This window comes from Raphanus sativus, chromosome 6 (assembly GCF_000801105.2).
Source record: "Raphanus sativus cultivar WK10039 chromosome 6, ASM80110v3, whole genome shotgun sequence".
Lineage (NCBI taxonomy): Eukaryota > Viridiplantae > Streptophyta > Magnoliopsida > Brassicales > Brassicaceae > Raphanus > Raphanus sativus.
The window spans coordinates 35,366,780-35,385,037 of NC_079516.1; the positions used below are offsets into that span (position 1 = coordinate 35,366,780).

The window sequence follows — 18,258 nt, forward strand, 5'->3', positions numbered from 1 at the left end:
CCCACGCAACCGACTGACGGCTCCGACTCTCTTACAAGCCGTCAGATCGCCGACTTGCAACTCTCCTTAAGGGATATCCACTCCAAGATCTACCACGTCAAGACGTCGGCTCCAGAGATCGAACGCGTTCTCGCCTCCACCCAGCGGAACCCTTTCACCAAGCGAATAACAAACGTCAAAATCAAGAAGGCGGAAAAGCTTCGCATCCCCCCGTACACCGGTGTCACAGATCCCACCGATCACATGACAGCTTTTAACATAGCTATGGGTCGGAACCATTTCTCTGACGAAGAGAGAGACGCTGGTCTCTGCCAACTTTTTGTCGAGAGTCTGTCCGGACCGGCCCTCAGCTGGTTCTCCCACCTGAAGGAGCATTCGATCGACAGTTTTCACGATCTATCCGCGTCTTTCCTCAAGAACTATATCATGGGGACGCGTCAAGGCACATCGATGGCTGATTTGTGGAAACTATCTCAATCGTCAACCGACAGCCTCAAGGATTTCTGGAGAAGTTCAAAGAAGCACTGTCCAAAGTTCCCGTACCGGATCAAACAGCCGTCGAAGCCCTAACCAACTCCCTATGGATCAACTCCAGGTTCAGGGACTACCTCTACGAGCATCCAGATATCACCATCGAAGACGCCCTGCACAACTCAAAAAACTTCATCAGGCTAGAGGAAGACAAACGAGCTTTCAGCGCCAAGCAGCAAGCTCTGAAGCAAGCAGTGGCCAAGACGACGGATGCCCACGAACCGCGACAGCACGCACCCTACAACAAAAACGACAGAAAGGGGATCATTTCTGCAGTCGGAGAGAGCGACCAATCGGGCACACCGGCCGCCGTACGGGAACCGGGATGGAACGTTGGGAGCGTGACACCGAAAACAAAACGCAACAGCCTCGAAGTTCCTCCTCCGCCAATCCGAAGAGCTCTTCCGTCAGAGATTTGAGCAAGTACTGCGAATATCATGAAATGAAAGGTCATGATACTAAGGAGTGCAGGCATCTCTATGAGGCCTGGCTTGCATCTACCAGCGAAAGTCGCGCGAAGTCCGATCCCTCCAAGCAGAAGACAGCAAAAAACAACAAGAGCTGGAGTAAAAGCAGGGACAAAAAGAAAAAGTCCCAAGGGAAGAAGACAGAGGATTCTTCCCCGAACGATGACGCCGACGAATCGCAACAAGACGATGACTCTACTTCCGACGAAGATAAACCGAAATCTCGCCGGAAGATCTTCACGATCCGACCGACGCCGTCCCTAACTCCTTCCAACGACGGATATACCTGAAACCCAGACCTGCGACATTCGCTCACTCCGAGAACGGTTCAACCGATCGACAGCCTCGCATCCACCGATAGTACTTCTATGGAAATCGACGCTGAAAGGAAGCGAGGTGACGATTCGGCGAGGAAGCTCAATGCATCCGACGCTCGGCACGTGCTGAATTCCAAGCGAAAGGAGCACCTTTTTCGCCAAGACAAACTGAAGAGGTCGAGCGGTCAGTTCGACGAGGGAGAAACGATCGATCTCCGCGCCAAGCTTAACTCGAAGTTCTCAGACCTTCGCGAAAAACTCAAAGCGGAACAAGACTGATCGTTCCACAACCGCCGAACCAGAGCCAGTCATCTCGTATCAACACAAAACCTCACGATTTGCGCACTCGGCTCAATTCTCTCCGGGCCGAACGAACGGTGACACCATCGATGGAGCTTCACGAGCAATCGCATCGATTGAACGTTATCATAGGAGGGTCCCCTCCCTGCAATGAGTCCGTCCGATCGGTGAAAGAATTCGTCGGAAGGCAATCACCGCCAAACGCTGGCCCGCCACCCAAAGACTAGCCCCCAAATTACTTTTTCAGCCGAAGATACCGTGGGCATCCATATGCCTCACAATGATTCACTCTTCATCGACATCGGAATCAGCGACTGCACTGTAACCAAAGTCTTGATAGATACTGGCAGTTCAGTCGATCTCATCTTCAAGAGCACGCTTGTCAAAATGGGAGTGAGCCTCAACGAAATGAAGCCTTCAGCGCGAACACTAACGGGATTTACGGATCGTCCGAGACTATGCTTGGAACTATACGCCTGCGCGTATACGCTGAAGGCGTTGCAAGAAATGTCAAGTTCTCAGTCATTGACGTTCGCGCTCCTTATAACGCTATCCTTGGCACGCCCTGGCTCCATTCCATGAAAGCCATTCCTTCTACTTATCACCAGTGCATCAAATTTCCCGGTAACGATGGACGAATTATCACCCTTCGTGGCGATCAAGCAGCGGCTCGTGACCTACTCGTCGCGTCGACGTGAAACATCAGAAGGCGACTTCTCACGTTAACACAGTCGCAAAACCAATCCAGAAGATCTATCCCTTGAGGGACGAAATTCTCGAGATAGTCATCGACGATACTGACAAAGCCAAAACCGTCCACATTGGAGCCTACCTTCCCGACGAGATGAAAGACAAGCTCATCTCATTTCTCAAAGATAACGTCTCCACCTTTGCTTGGTCAACAGCCGACATGAAAGGGATCGACCCTACCATCACGACGCACGAGCTCAACGTCGATCCCACTTTCAAACCGATTCGTCAAAAGCGGCGCAAACTCGGACCCGACCGATCGAAAGCCGTTAATGAGGAAGTCGAGCGATTGTTAGGGGCAGGATCGATCACCGAAGTGAAATATCCCGAATGGCTGGCAAATCCAGTCGTCGTCAAGAAAAAGAATGGCAAATGGAGGGTCTGCGTCGATTTCACTGACCTGAACAAAGCTTGTCCGAAAGACAGCTTCCCTCTCCCTCACATCGATCGCCTCGTCGAATCAACATCTGGAAACGAGTTGTTGACATTTATGGATGCGTTCTCTGGTTATAACCAGATAATGATGCATCCAGATGATCGAGAGAAGACGGCCTTCATCACTGACCGCGGTATATATTGCTACAAGGTAATGCCATTCGGCCTGAAGAATGCTGGTGCGACATATCAGCGTCTCGTCAACAGGATGTTTGCCGATCGTTGGGAGTCACAATGGAGGTCTACATTGATGACATGTTGGTCAAATCACCGAAGGCAGCCGATCATATCGATCACCTCAAAGACTGTTTCCTCATCTTGAACGAGTACGGTATGAAACTCAACCCAGCGAAGTGCACATTCGGAGTCACGTCCGGCGAATTCTTAGGTACATAGTCACTCAAAGGGGAATCGAAGCAAACCCAAAGCAGATATCCGCCATCCTTGATCTCCCCAGTCCCAAGAACAGCCGTGAGGTGCAACGATTGACCGGTCGCATTGCAGCACTCAACCGGTTTATCTCCCGATCAACCGATAAGTGCCTTCCGTTTTACGATCTGCTGCGCGGCAACAAGAAATTCATCTGGGACGAGCGTTGTGAGGAAGCGTTCGATCAGCTCAAACGCTATCTCACAACACCACCGGTACTAGCAAAGCCAGATAAAGGTGACACGCTATACCTTTACATCGCAGTATCCAATGCGGCCGTTAGTAGCGTACTCGTCAAAGATCGGGGGGAGCAACGACCGATATTCTATATCAGCCAACGCATGACCGACGCCGAAACACGTTATTCGACGCTCGAAAAATGGCATTCGCTGTCAGAACTTCAACACGCAAGTTGAGGCCATACTTCCAGTCTCATTCGATCGTCGTCCTCACCAACTTCCCGCTACGAACCATCATGCAGAATGCCAACCACTCTGGCAGACTCTCGAAGTGGGCTATTGAACTCAGCGAATACGATGTTACGTTCCAAAAACAGACCAGCCGCCAAATCACAAGTTCTAGCGATTTCCCTCATCGAGTTAACACCTGAACTTGAGCAAGACCTCAAGCTACCGAGCGACGACTGGATCTTGCATGTCGACGGATCGTCTTCCATCAAAGGCTCCGGGGTTGGCGTCCATCTCAATCTCCAACCGGAGAACTGCTCCGGCAATCTTTCCGACTCGGCTTCAAAGCATCCAACAATGAAGCTGAGTACGAAGCTCAATCGCCGGTCTACGTTTAGCACGAGCTGTCCAAGCGAAACGCATTCATGCGTACTGTGACTCTCAGTTGGTCGCGAATCAGTTTAGTGGCGACTACGACGCCAAGAACGAACGAATGGACGCTTACCTCAAAGTCGTCCAAGACCTCACCAGGGAGTTCGAGTCTTTCAAACTTACGAGAATTCCCCGTGGTGAAAACGTTTGCGCAGACGCGCTAGCAGCGCTCGGAAGCAGCCCAGCTGATCAAGTCAAGCGGACTATACCGATCCAACACATCGACAAACCAAGCATCACATTATCTCATGACGCGGACGAACATGTAGCAGCGATCGATGCACCAACCGCCATGGATACCAGTGAGTCGATCGATCAACCTGATGATTCACCTCCTGACTGGCGAATCCCATTCATTCGATATCTATCCAACGGAGAGGTCCCGGAAAACAAGTGGGAAGCCCGCCGTTTGAAAGCTAAGTGTGCGAACTACGTTCTCATTGACGGGCGGTTACATCGATGGACTTCCGCCAAAGTTCTTCTCACATGTCTTAATACAGAGGAGGCAGCATTGGCGATGGCAGAAACTCACGAAGGAGGAGCTGGAAACCATTCAGGCGGCCGTTCTTTAGCTCTTAAAGTCAAGAAAAGATGGATTCTACTTGCCGACAATGATCGCCGACTGCGACAATTACGCACGTCGGTGTGATAAGTGCCAACGACACGCATCAGACATACACTGTCCGACCGAACTGCTGCAAACCTCTACAGCTCCATACCGTTCATGCGTTGGGCGATGGATCTTGTCGGACCGATGCCAAGCTCCAGACAACGAAAATACATCCTAATCATGACGGATTATTTCACCAAGTGGGTAGAAGCGAAGGCGCTCGTCAACATCACCGATAAAGAAGTGCAAAACTTCGTGTGGAAGAACATCATCTGTCGGCATGGTCTTCCTACGAATCGTCACCGACAACGGTTCTCAGTTCATCTCAGGAGACTTTCGTGGCTTTTTGGAACGATGGGGGATTCGCTTGAACACATCAACGCCCAGAAATCCACAAAGCAACGGCCAAGCAGAAGCCACCAACAAGACGATCATCGCGGGAATTAAGAAACGCCTCGATCTCAAGAAGGGACACTGGGCGGACGAGCTCGATGGAGTACTCTGCCCGTCGTTTGCACCCTCGACCAGCGGATCGGTAGAAACAGTCGTCGTCACTCCTACCAGCGACCCCTGAAGCTCAGCTTCCTTCTTCTCGGCACAGACGTAGAACCAAAGCTCTTCCCCCTCAATTGGGCGCGAAGAATCTCACCGTAACTTGGGCACGCTTTCGGAGCCTTCCCCATAAGTGGAAGCTTTAGCCTTTTCCGGGTCCTACCAAGCACGGAACGTCCATCGACCAATCAGCTAATAAAAAAAAAAAAAAGAAGAGCAAAGACAGTCAGCGTCGGAGACAGAGAAACAGAAATAAAGTAATTGTGTGAAGCAACGGAAACGAACCTCTTGCGATACGTTCGCGCTGGCGATCGACCCTTTGACGATCGAAGCTCGCCCATTCTTGCTCCTCAAGCACCATGACCTTTAGAAGATCGTTCCAGAAATCATCCTGAGGACTGGCGATGTTCGGGTGAGCAACTGCAAAATCAAGAAAGATACAAAGTTAGAACTCATACCGAGACTTCAATATCTCAGTATCAACTTATTACCAATTTTGGGATTCCACAAAACACGAGAGCTTTCGGTTGGAGGAACTTCAAAGGCAGCACCGTTAGCTCTGACATAAAAATACGAGCGTTGCCAAGACTTCGTCCCAGGATGACCAGTCAAGACGTTAACCCCGGTGCGCATCTGCATCGATAGAAAACCGTGCGGTTTCGGTTGTGGCTGCGTCAACTCTTCGAAAATACGGACAGACATCGACACATCGATCTCTGCAGCCATTACCATCAGTGCGACAGCGATCCTCACGATCCCAACCATCAGCTGAGTTAAAGCTATATCCCGGCGCGCGCAGTAAGAAGTGACCAAGCGTGGGATCGGGAACCACAGCTTCTAATCTTTCTGGAAGAACGACTCATAAACGCAACAATAACCCATTGGTGGAGCCCAAGGACGCTGGTCGGGCTGCGGGATGATAAACTCAACACCACGCGCTCGACATTCTCTCAACAGTGAAGACACACTCTTGAAAGTTGATTCGGTCGGCCGAACGTCATCCCAGACCTGTCCCTCCACCACCGATGGCCGAGCCAACTCCGGGGACAAATCACGGAGCTGTGCGATCGCTCCTTCAAGACCACTGCAAACGAATGGAGTCAATCGACAAATCTTTTCATTAGAAGCGCTCGAACGACCGCCGATATCTCTACCTGAGATCCCGTAACTCGCAACGGACTCGTTTCCTCCAATCTCCATCCTCACAGCAGCTCTCCCAACCTTCCCGCCGGATACGAGACCGTCGACCGACGAACAGACTCCGCTCCCACCACCTTGGGCGAAATCCTCAGCGCCAAGGATCCGATCGAAGCCTCGGATCTCAACGCCGATCGATGGCTTGGATCACAAGGATGGTCCCTCTCGTCGATCTGAACCTCCCCATCTCTCTCGGACTCGGATGATTCCGATCGATCCGATACCATCGCCCACACACCGATCGATTTCGAGCTAGTGCGAACGCCCGAAGACAAAAAAAAAAAAAAAAAAAAATCGAAGAAGGAGCAAGAAGGGGGCGATCGCCGCGAGGAGCCCTAGGGCGAAAAGGAAAGAAAAAGAAGAGGAGAAAGAGAAAGGGAGGGGGAAAGTGAAGAAAAAAAAGAAAAAAAAACAAGAGCTCCCCTATTTATAGTAAAAGACCTGCGCCCCGAGAGTGGATCAACCATTTTGTCCGACGGACAAATGAAGAAACCCGGTTTAGATCGGTTTACAGCGATTGGATATTTAAATTCAGACGTCGAACCGGAATCATCTCTCTCAATCCCAATGTGAAACCGGTTAGACCGTTCTTTGGTTGGGCGAATAGCGGATCGATCAACGCACGAAGGCAGCTCGTTCGAAAAGAAAACCAAAGACGACCGATCGAAGTTTAACAAGCGCCGCAACAACTATCGATCGGTCAGCACGCACCTCCGCACGACGAGAAGACCGATCGGTCACCGGGAACCAGATACGACGGCCGTTTTCTATGGGATGGGACTGATCGATCGCCCTGAACTCCGAACACCGATCTGGCGGATCGATCGACGCACGAAGGCAGCTCGTTCGAAAAGAAAACCAAAGACGACCGATCAAAGTTTAACAAGCGCCGCAACAACTATCGATCGGTCAGCACGCACCTCCGCACGACAAGAAGACCGATCGGTCACCGGGAACCAGATACGACGGCCGTTTTCTATGGGATGGGATCGATCGATCGACTCCAGCACACGACGTCCTGCCGCACGACCGACTGATCGATCGCCCTGAACTCCAAACGCCGATCGGCCACTCCTTTGTAAATGGTTAGTCACCGAAGTCAAAAGAACGAAACGCACTCTAAAAACGAACCAGCGTCGAACCTGTTATTCTCAGAACCAGAACCTTACTACCCATCGCGCGACATTTACCACATCTCACCAATGGAGTGGGGGGGGGGCTTACTGTTGGAGACGGATTTAACATCCCTCCACAAGGCCCATCGAACAACAGCTTTCGGCCCATCAACATCAAGACCCATCTTTTGAGATTGGTTCGATTGATTAAATCGATCGATTAGACCAGATGACCGATCGATCGGTTAGACTTACTTTGGCTCAATACGCCATCGTTTGGTCGCGAAGCCCATCGAACATGGATTCAGGCCCAAAGTCTCTAGGGCGAACGAGTCCTAGGGCAAACGAAGTGCAGGGGAACGAGAACTATAAAAAGAGGTCGAAGGGGAAAGAGAAAGGGATCCGAAATACACTTTAGAGCACTGACGGCAAGATTAGGGTTTACCAACCAATCGATCTACCTTGTGTTCTTGCCGGCGCTTTCAGCAAAGCTCCGGCCTTTTCTTTCTTTCGTTTCACCTCCTTGTAGTCCGTTCGAACTCATTCACTAATCAATAAAACGTCTTCGTAAGACCCACAAAACCGAATCCTCTTTACTTTCAGTCGATCAACAAACTCGGATTCAACAGCATCCTCGTCACGACAGCAAAGACCAAGAACAGCAACATCATCGAGACGTCACGCTTCTCATGTCCTTTTCGATACCAAGCTGAAAGAGACAGAGCATCGCTTCCATATATGCCTTCTTCACCGTCTTCTCCCTCTTCTTCTAAGACAGAAACTACCAAACTCATGTTCCATCCTGCGCTCCACTTGATGAACTTTGCAGTCAGGTAGATGAAGAGAGTAGCTTGAAACAGAAGCACCATCGCGTAGATCAGAGACGGTATTACTAGGTCGAGGGAGGTTTGGCGTCCGTGTACGAAACTAACGAAGTTTAACTTTTCCGCCCAATGTGAGAAGATACCGAAGAAAAACAAAAGACAAAAGGGAAGGAAGAAAAGGAACACAGATGTTGACAAGAGAAGAACATAGAGAGATGTGATCAGACAACCACCTAGTCTCTTCTGACATATCTTGATAGATCTCTGTACCAAATCAAGCAACCCCAACGGTTCTTCCTTGGACGTGTAAACAGTGGAAGATGCTGCAACGATCGTGGTGGTGGTAAGGAGGTCGAGAATGGTGTAGGGGAAGAAGTAGAGAAGAGATGTCTTGATCAGCCATCGAATCAGATCATTTTCAGACAAGTCCTCCCAAATATTGCGTTGTTGGTAAAACGATTGATAAGTGAGAAGATAGTTGGTGGTTTGGAGACACAGATCATTCTCCGAAAAATCCTTCTCAGCGTTGACTTGTTTGGAGAGGAATTGGTAAGTGAAAGAGAGGGTGGTTTGGAGGGAGAGCTCAAAGAAGATCAAGAAACAGAACAGTGGGAGAGAACAGAGGAAGATGAATAGTGTAAGATTGATGTTGCTCAAGAGTAGCTTCGCAGCTAGTTTTAGTAGCTCGACGACACTTAGCTTCTTGTCCATCTTCATCTTTCTTGATTATGAATCTGTTTTCTTTTTTTTTGCAATAGAAGAAAGAGGATCAAAGATCTGTGGTAATTAGTCTTCGATTAAATTAGTGGTCGTTCTCCTTCATTGACTTTGACTTTGACTTGTTGACTTCATCTATGTCATGTTTGAATAGTCCTCGGATTTTATCACTATAATATTAATAAGCTTCAACTGTATTAAACAAAGACTTGGTCCACACGTTCTATTCTTTCTCACCAAAGAAGAAGATGGGCGGTTACAGATTATAACAGTTCGTCATGATAAAACCAACGTGTCAGTGAAAAACCAAATCATGATCAGAGAAGACTCATCAACACCTTTCATAAGCATACCAAAGAAGCATCCACTAAGGGTTACACGTTGAATTAACCACTGACACCAATAGATGTGTGACAAAGAAGTGTTTGAAACTGTAGTGAGAAAAAAAAATGAGCAGAGAAGCTAAGTGATGTGTAAAACTATTGCCAAAAGACGAGGAAGAAGTACATGAGAGAGCAGGGTGAAGAACCAACTTCATCTTTCTCATTAGTAAAAGAGCAATGCAATCCAAAAACTAAAAACTAATAAAACTCAAAGATATTAAACTTCAAATATACAGTTTCGAATAGAGATTTCATCATTCAAAATTTTAAATTCAGAAATTCTAAACTAATTTTGGAGTAATCCTATATTCAAAAATTATAAAAAATGTTTTTGGAGATAATCTTAGTTCGCAATCAATATCTTTCAAACTTGGCTGCAATTCGTCACTGGAAACCCGAAACCGCTTATACCATCAACCATGAATGTTCCTTCAGCTATGAACTTTGGTCTCTGAATTTAGATATATTTAACAAATTCTGAATTTTTTTATGGTTGCATTTGCTATCTTTTTGGTCAAATTAGGTTTCGCCAATGATGTAATTGGGGGTAATTGATTCAGCTGTAACTGTAGAAAATTGATTGTAAGATTTAGGCTGTATAATTTTTTTGATTTAGATTTAAGTGATGTAGTTTTAAAATTTATTGGTACATCAATATATTTCATACATCAAAAAGATGGAGGTTTAGAAAATAAGATTGTTACCGCCATTTATTATATTTTTTGGTGTAGCTTTAAAAACCAATATAAAGCATGATTGGTGATTTTAAACGTTGTAGATAAAAATTAAAGCTAAAGTCACCTTCTGCAACCATATATTTTCAAAACCAAATCTTTGATCATGGCTTTAAGGTCGAGAACCTCTAACCCTAATCAATCACCACTTGTTTTAACCCTATTACTAGATTTTGACGTACCTTTAAAACAACGGATATATATTTTATTTTAAATTTCTTTGATTTTTTTTATATTTAAGTATAGTTCAAAAGTCAATATGAATTATATATGTAAAATACTGTTAATATTATTAAAAATATAGATTGTAAATAATTAGACCAAATATTTATCAATTGATCATGGTCTCTTTGATAGAATAGATACTTTCCTTGTGGATTTTCCTAGTGTCCAGCAAGATTAACAAGTGCATTAATACAAACTAGAGATTGACCCGCACTCCCATGCGGGTATTGAATCTTACATTTTTATTCATCAATATTTATTTTCATAATTAGTGTTATATATTTTAGATGTATCGTAATATAACTAAATATGTTCAAAAGACATAGACCGAAACATGTAATATAGTTATTTTTGGTACAAATATCCGAACCTGTTTTAGATGCATTGATTATTTTGATATTTTTAGATTCTTATACATCAAAACCAAATTCATCCAGATCAAGAAGGATTCAACTCAAAACCCACACATAAAATTCTAATATTCAAGCGGGACCTAATTTTAAAAAAGATAAAAAAACAACATGCATCTAAATGGATAGCCAATGTTCATGCCTAACTGATTTTATCTATCTTATTAAAACAGAAGTACACATATAGAATACTCTTTAATTTTCAGTGTTATTTACAATTGCATGCCACTGAAAATTAAATTGAATTTTCTATTTTAATGATTGTCTTTTTTAGTTATATTAATGTGTTTCTTTTCTTTCCTATTTTAATGCTTGTCTTCTTTTATTTAGATTAATGTGTTTTTTTCTTTCCTATTTTAATGTTTGTCTTTTTAGTTAGGTTAATGTATTTTGTTTTTTATTCTTCAACAATTAATGATATTTTAAAGTTTTTTTTGTCAACTTAAAGTTGTCTAAACTATTTGAAAATATAAAAAATAGTCAAAAGTAAATAAACAATAATCAAACACCAAAAATATTTAAAATATATATTTATTCTCCATCCAAATATTGAAGTTCAACCTGTTTTTTAATTTTTAATTTAGGTATTTTGGCTTACATTACTCAAATTTATATGTTTTGAGAAATTTAAAGTATATATAAGTTTTGAAAATTTTAAAATAATTCAAACGGCTTATCCGTATCCACCGAACCCACAAATACCCGAATCAAACCGAAACCAAAATTTATAAATATTTGAATGTTGCTGAAATCTTTAAACTCGGGAATCTCAAACCCAAATAGATTTTAACCGAATCAGTGGGTATCCAAATACACATCCCTAACATGGTCAATGTAAAACGATCAAATATTACAAATACATCATTTAGTATAAATAAATAAAAACTAAAACAGAAAATTAATACACGTGCGGTCGCACGGGTCAAGATCTAGTAAACTAATAAAATGACTACATATGTGTGTTTGGCTAAATTAAATCAGATAAAAATATTTTTCAATTTGTCAAATAATTATATTAAATGAAAAATTAAGTGACAATAAATGTAACACATTTTATTTTTTATTTAAGTTATTATTTTATTCACAAAAACATATCTTTGAATAATGTTTTTGGTTACATTATTTTCCACCGATTGAAACTAAAATAAAAAAATATTTTACCAAAACAAACTAAACCAAACATTTAACCATATATAAAACCTAGTTATTTACATTTTTGATTTTATAATTGCCACAAAATCTATATTAATTAACTAATAAATAAAAAATCTGCACTATTATTATTATGGTATCATAACTAATGATGTGAATTATCGTTAACGTAATATAATTAATGAAATTGTTAATCTAAGTGAAATACGAAAATACAATTAATGTAATAGTACTATCTATGTTTCCAAACAACTTTCATTTCAAACACTACTATCCATGTTTCCAAACAGTACTAAAGTGTATTTCAATTTTAATAATATAGAAGTTGTTTTACCCGTTAATCATAAAAAGATTTTATTTCGTGGGAAAATAATGTATTTTTTGGTCAACAAGGAAAATTAATGTAATTAAAAGTATTATTTTGAGCAGGAAACATAGGATATGATATGAGGCTGAATTGTATGCCAGACGAGGAATCATTTAGATTTCTATTATTCACAGCTTTATTCCTGTTCGCACATGTCCAATATTCATAGAAAGCTCTTCGGTTCAGAAATTTACATTGTTAAAGTTTTTTCACATTATAAAATCTTATAAATACATTTTATAATTTCTAAGAATGAATTTTAAATGAACCTATTTTTCCCTAAAAATTTGGTTTCTAAAAGGGTTTCAAATCGAAACCAATTCAAACAAAAACAAAATAATATAATTCTTGTAGTATATTCCTAGGTTAGGTTCCTGACAAGGGCCTTCAGATGGAAGAATTAATTTACAACTAGAACCGGAAATGATACATCTCTCGCAAGTAATTATCTGATCCACACATTCAAATGGATCTTGTCATCACGTGGACACGGTCATACTCCATGAGTTGCACTAGTCTGAGCGAGTTCGCTTTTTAGAACTCTGGATTTTCTTTTTAGTACTTAGACCACCACAAAACTTACCCGATAGAGTCATGTCTCCGCTATGCTCATTGAGGACTCTTCTAACTACAGCTTTGTGTTCTACATGCTCACCACTCTCAAAAATCATCATAGGGGTTATAACATTTTCCATGCCCTTAAACTTTATGTAGACATTTACACTTGTGGCATTGAGTCTCTCATTCGGAGGCTCCACATCTTCGACACCAGTTTCTATTGGAGGCTCCACATCTTCGACACCAGTTTCTATTGCCACTTCCAGAATCTCCAATTGGGAGTAAACGTCCCTCTGTAGCAGCAACAACAATATTGTTAATGTAAGTTGTAATACTTACATCAGTGTCAATCATGATATGTGATTAATTGATTAATAATATAAGTAATTTTCATATTTCAGTGCACCTTTTGTACTTATTGATATTATATGATCAATAAAATAATATATATATTTTTATGATTGGTTGAACTTATAAATTAAATGATAATTTGAAAAATAAGAAAGTTCTTAATATAAGTTCTTTTCTCTAAAAGAAAAAGAGGGAGTATGTAAAACTTACCTTCCGGATCCTCCTATCATGTGCACAAATTACAAGTTCCAAATACATAGAAATCCAATCATTTGCTTGCCATTCTGATTCCTTCAGCTGCAGAAGTCAATACAAGAAAAAACTAAATGATATCACTACTTGCTTAACTGATCATGATTAATAGTGTCTCTTACAGATAATCTTACCAAGTAAAACCGTTTTCCATCATTCAAAGCATCATCTGACGGCCAATTAGGCAATTCACCTTTGAAGATACCATACGCCAAAGCGTCACCATGGAAGTGAGGTACAAAGGGCTTCTTAGTGATCACTATGCAACAACAATATTAATCATAAAAGAGATGTGAGATTTAATATAGAAAAAAAACACCATAATATACAATAGTGCAAAACAAGTCACCTTCATCTTTAATTCTGGCAATGGAGCACTCAAAAGCCAAACTGTTTGCTTTATGCTCATCAACTCGCACCTGGAAGGTTTTGGCCAATGGGTCAGGAGCTGGCTCGTGTGCAAGCAAAGTCATGTAGACAGAGGACACACAATTTTGTAACATGTTGAATTTCACTAGGGAATCAAGCTGGAAGTTTGTACCCTAGCAGACGAAAAAAGCAAAGTGGTAATAAGGGAACAATATCATGTTGATAAATCACAAAGAGAAGAGGAGACTAATTACTTTCAACATATTGTAACGATGAAGCCCCATCTTAGCATAAAGGTTGACCAAGACAGGATAAGGATAACCCCTCTCACGTACACAATCGATGGGCAACAGTCCAGTGATCATTCCGCACATATTTGATGGTACTGAAACATTCTCTATATCGAAGCCCTGTCCACAAAATAATCAAAATCCATAATCAACCTAGAATCAGCACTCGATTTTAAGAAGAGCTAATATCAGGGTTAGCGTTAAATTTGTGTGACAAAGGAGTCAACTTTGCCTCGTGGCAAAGGAACAATTCATCATCACATAGTATAAATTAAATTCTATAAACAATAAGAGGATGGAAGACTAACCTCAGATTGACGGACTTGATGCCAGTAATCCCTCTGCGCACTGTCAAAATCCACCGATGGAATTTCCGAGGTCGACATAGTTTTTCCCTCGTCGTGGATGTTTTTTTTAGGGAAAATCGCATAAAAAACCCTCAAAGTGTCACTTACTAGCACTTTAAACCTTGAAGTTTTTTCACTAACACTTTTAACCTTCAAAGTGACATTTGTATCATAAAAAACCTCCAAATCAAAAAATTGACCGGTTCAGCAGGTAATTTTTTAAAAATAATTATTTAATTAATAAAATAAACAAAATAAATAAATAAAAATCCAAAAATAAATAAAAGTCGAAAATTTTAATAAAATTTACAAAAATAAAAAAAAGAAATAAAAAAATAAATTAAAATTTTAGAAAATTAAATAAATATATTAAAAATTAAATTATTTTCTAAAATATTAATAAAAATAACTAAAAATTAATAATAATTAAGATTAAATTTAAATAGAGAAGAACTAAATAAAAAGTTCACAGTTTTTTTTAAAAAATGGAAAATATAAAACTCAAAATTCAAAATTCACAAGTGACGATGATGGTTTCTCACATAACCATTAACAATGACGATAATTGTCATATCTCCAATGATAGTTTCCAACATCATCTTAAAAATGACAAAAAAAAAATTTTCAAACTTTTGAATTTTCATTTTTTTGAAATATATGAATTTTTATTTTCTGTTTTTAGTTTGATCTCATTTATTTTTGAATTTTAATTTTCTAAATAATAATTAATTTCGGATTTTTTTCTAACTTTTTTGATTCTTATGTAATTATATATTAATTAATAAAAATCAGAAAATTAGAAAAATCAGAAAATTAACTAAAATTTAGAAAATTAAAATTCAAAACTAAATGAGATTAAATTAAAAAACAGAAAAATAAAAATTCATATATTTCAAAAAAAATGAAAATTCAAAAGTTTGAAAAAGATTTTTTTTTGTCATTTTCAAGATGATGTTGGAAACTATCGTTGGAGATATGGCAATTATCGTCATTGTTAATGGTTATGTGAGAAACCATCATCGTCACTAGTGATTTTGAATTTTATATTTTCCATTTTTTAAAAAAAATTGTGAACTTTTTATTTAGTTCTTCTCTATTTAAATTTAATCTTATTTATTATTAACTTTTTAGTTATTTTTATTAATATTTTTAGAAAATAATTTAATTTTTAATATATTTATTTAATTTTCCAAAATTTTAATTTATTTTTTTGATTTTTTTCCATTTTTGTAAATTTTATTAGAATTTTTCGATTTTTATTTATTTTTTGGATTTTTATTTATTTATTTTATTTATTTTATTAATTAAATAATTATTTTTTAAAAATTACCTGCTGAACCGGTCAATTTTTTGATTTGAAGGTTTTTTATGATACAAATGTCACTTTGAAGGTTAAAAGTGTTAGTGAAAAAACTTCAAGGTTTAAAGTGTTAGTAAGTGACACTTTGAGGGTTTTTTATGCGATTTTCCCGTTTTTTTTATCTAAGATCCTGACGATTGGGGTGTCCTTTTATTATAGGGATTATATACTAGATTTTGACCCGTCCTTAAAAAGGTCCTTAAAAAGGAAGGATATATTTTTTTGTAAGAAAAATTATTTTACATAATAAAAATTATGATTTTTGATAAATTATATATTTAAATGAAATTTATCTTAAATTAATTATAGGACTTATTTTTGTTATTTTAAATATTACTAAATTTTAGAAGACTCTAAATAAGAGTCTTCTAAAATTATAATTTTTATTACGTTAAATATTTTTTAAACTTATTTGTATATTATAGGATTTACTTTTGTTATCTTCAACACTTTATGTATTGAAAAAAATCATTTGTGCGTTTCAAAACATTTTCTATAGTTATTGAATTTAGTTTATCTGATTTAGTTTTTATTTTAAATGAAACTATCTTTTAAGGAGTTGGGATAATTCAGACCCGTATTATGATTTTGTTGATTTAATCATTTGTTAATTCAACTCGATTTTATTTTGAGGTTTTATTTAATAAATGTTTTCAAATAATTAATAACGTGAAGTATTTTTTGGAAAGATATGGTGCAAATATTTAAGAAACAAATTTTTTTCTAAGAACTAGATTATATTAAATACTCTTTAATGTAATTGCAAAATAAAATCTTTTGGTTGATTGCAAATAATGTTGGTTAAAAAGTACATGCAATTTTTGTAGTTACTTAAAAGTTTTAGGGGTAGATTCATAAGCAGTAATATATTTCAATAGTATAGATATAATATATTGCTTCTGGTTCAATTTGTAAGTGTTATATACTGAGGTGTGTATATTGTCAAAGAAGTCAAAATCTAATTTAACTCTTACGATATGATAGTATATGTAAGCCCAAGTTAATATTGTAAATCATCTTAATGGGTTTCAACGAAATGTAATAATGAAGGTCTTGGAGAGATTAATGTTCGATTGTTAAAAGAGAATGGCTCAAATATGTAATTATTGAGTAAAAATCAGGATTAAATCTTATTTGTACTTTACTTTTAATAGATTAGATATTTTTACAACATCTAAAAAGGAAACATTATAAATTCTAGAAAACGAAAACAAAATTTATATTTTCTCTTTCAAAATAATATATATTTTAGAGTTTTTGAATAGTTATTAAGAAAACATCCAAAACTTTGACAATAAAAATATTATTTTCGTTGTTTAATTATTTTCTATGAATTTTAACTAATCAAAATTTAGTAAACATAATATTTGTTTTGATGTTTACAATTTGTCATTATTACATACATTAAAAATATAAAATATAAATCTTTTTTCTAAAACATAGATTATTCTGAAACTGATGGAGTATATATCTAAACTATTAAAACAAGATTTTATGCATTTAACGAAAAAAGGCATTTTACCTAAATTACCAAACTTATGAATTTTACAATATATTTTATTTAGGAAAATTAACAAAATAATCCCACAGTCAAAAGCCATAAACATGCATCCTTGAATTTACAAACACAATTACATAGAATCATGCAAAAGAGGTGGGATTTGTGTGTGTTTTACCAAAGGACAGAGGAAAAGAAGTAGTGTAGAATGTGCTTCAAGTACGATCAGATTGGAAGATGATTCTGGTAGAGCATGAACTGTGTGTGGATTCAGAGCAGACTTATGACCGTCGACCACTGTAGTAACCCCGTACACGTCTTCTAAAACCACCTTAGCCCTCACTGTTAACTGATTGAGAGAGAGCGACTTGCGTCCTTTTTTACTTATGTTTACTGCATAATAATAACTAGATTTTGACCCGTGCATTCGCGCAGGTGTATTTTCTCAAATCGTATGTTGCTATTTATTTTCATGTCAATATTAGGGATGACAAGAAACCTGAATTCAAAGAATCGAATCGATCTGATCCAAAAAGTAATACCAAATATGAACCGAAATTGATTATCCGAATTATTCGGAATTTTGGTATTTAAAAAACCAAAACCAAATCCAATCCGAACCGAAGTATTTCAGGTATCCGAGCATATCTAAAATATATATTTATATACTTATATATTTATTATTATTAGATTTAATTTATAAAAAACCCAAGAATATATATTATATTTTTGAGTTGATTTAAATACTTGAAAATATAAACAAATAGTCAAAAGTAAATATCGAAAATAGTTAAAGTGTACTAAAATCACCAAAAATACTCAAAAAATTATTGATTCTCTATCTAAGTATTTAAACCAAATCAATTTATACGTTAAGTT

The 18,258-nt window shown here is 38.6% G+C and overlaps 2 protein-coding genes across 6 annotated transcripts; both read right to left on the reverse strand.

Annotated features, from left to right (window-relative positions):
* Positions 1-4,809: 4,809 nt before the first annotated feature.
* Positions 4,810-9,161, reverse strand: LOC108812952 (uncharacterized). Of its 4 annotated transcripts, XM_056987047.1 has the most exons (3): positions 8,600-9,161; positions 5,516-5,650; positions 4,810-5,422 (listed from the first exon to the last, which is right to left on the reverse strand). In XM_056987047.1, the coding sequence occupies exons 1-3, from the start codon at positions 9,081-9,083 to the stop codon at positions 5,373-5,375; spliced, it is 669 nt and encodes a 222-aa protein (XP_056843027.1). In that variant the 5' UTR covers positions 9,084-9,161; the 3' UTR covers positions 4,810-5,372. The 4 variants fall into 4 exon arrangements, 2 of the variants coding, with proteins under 2 accessions (XP_056843027.1, XP_018440859.1); XR_008934795.1 differs by having other exon boundaries at positions 4,810-5,650; positions 5,722-9,151; XR_008934794.1 differs by having other exon boundaries at positions 5,516-9,151.
* Positions 9,162-12,674: 3,513 nt separating this feature from the next.
* LOC108810746 (UPF0725 protein At1g23950) lies at positions 12,675-14,410 on the reverse strand. Of its 2 annotated transcripts, none has more exons than XM_056987695.1 (5): positions 14,139-14,410; positions 13,865-14,057; positions 13,638-13,774; positions 13,474-13,560; positions 12,675-13,205 (listed from the first exon to the last, which is right to left on the reverse strand). In XM_056987695.1, exons 1-5 carry the CDS (start codon positions 14,256-14,258, stop codon positions 12,867-12,869), a joined length of 876 nt encoding a protein of 291 aa, XP_056843675.1. In that variant the 5' UTR covers positions 14,259-14,410; the 3' UTR covers positions 12,675-12,866. The 2 variants fall into 2 exon arrangements, with proteins under 2 accessions (XP_056843675.1, XP_018438331.2); XM_018582829.2 differs by having other exon boundaries at positions 13,650-13,774; positions 14,139-14,407.
* Positions 14,411-18,258: the final 3,848 nt, after the last annotated feature.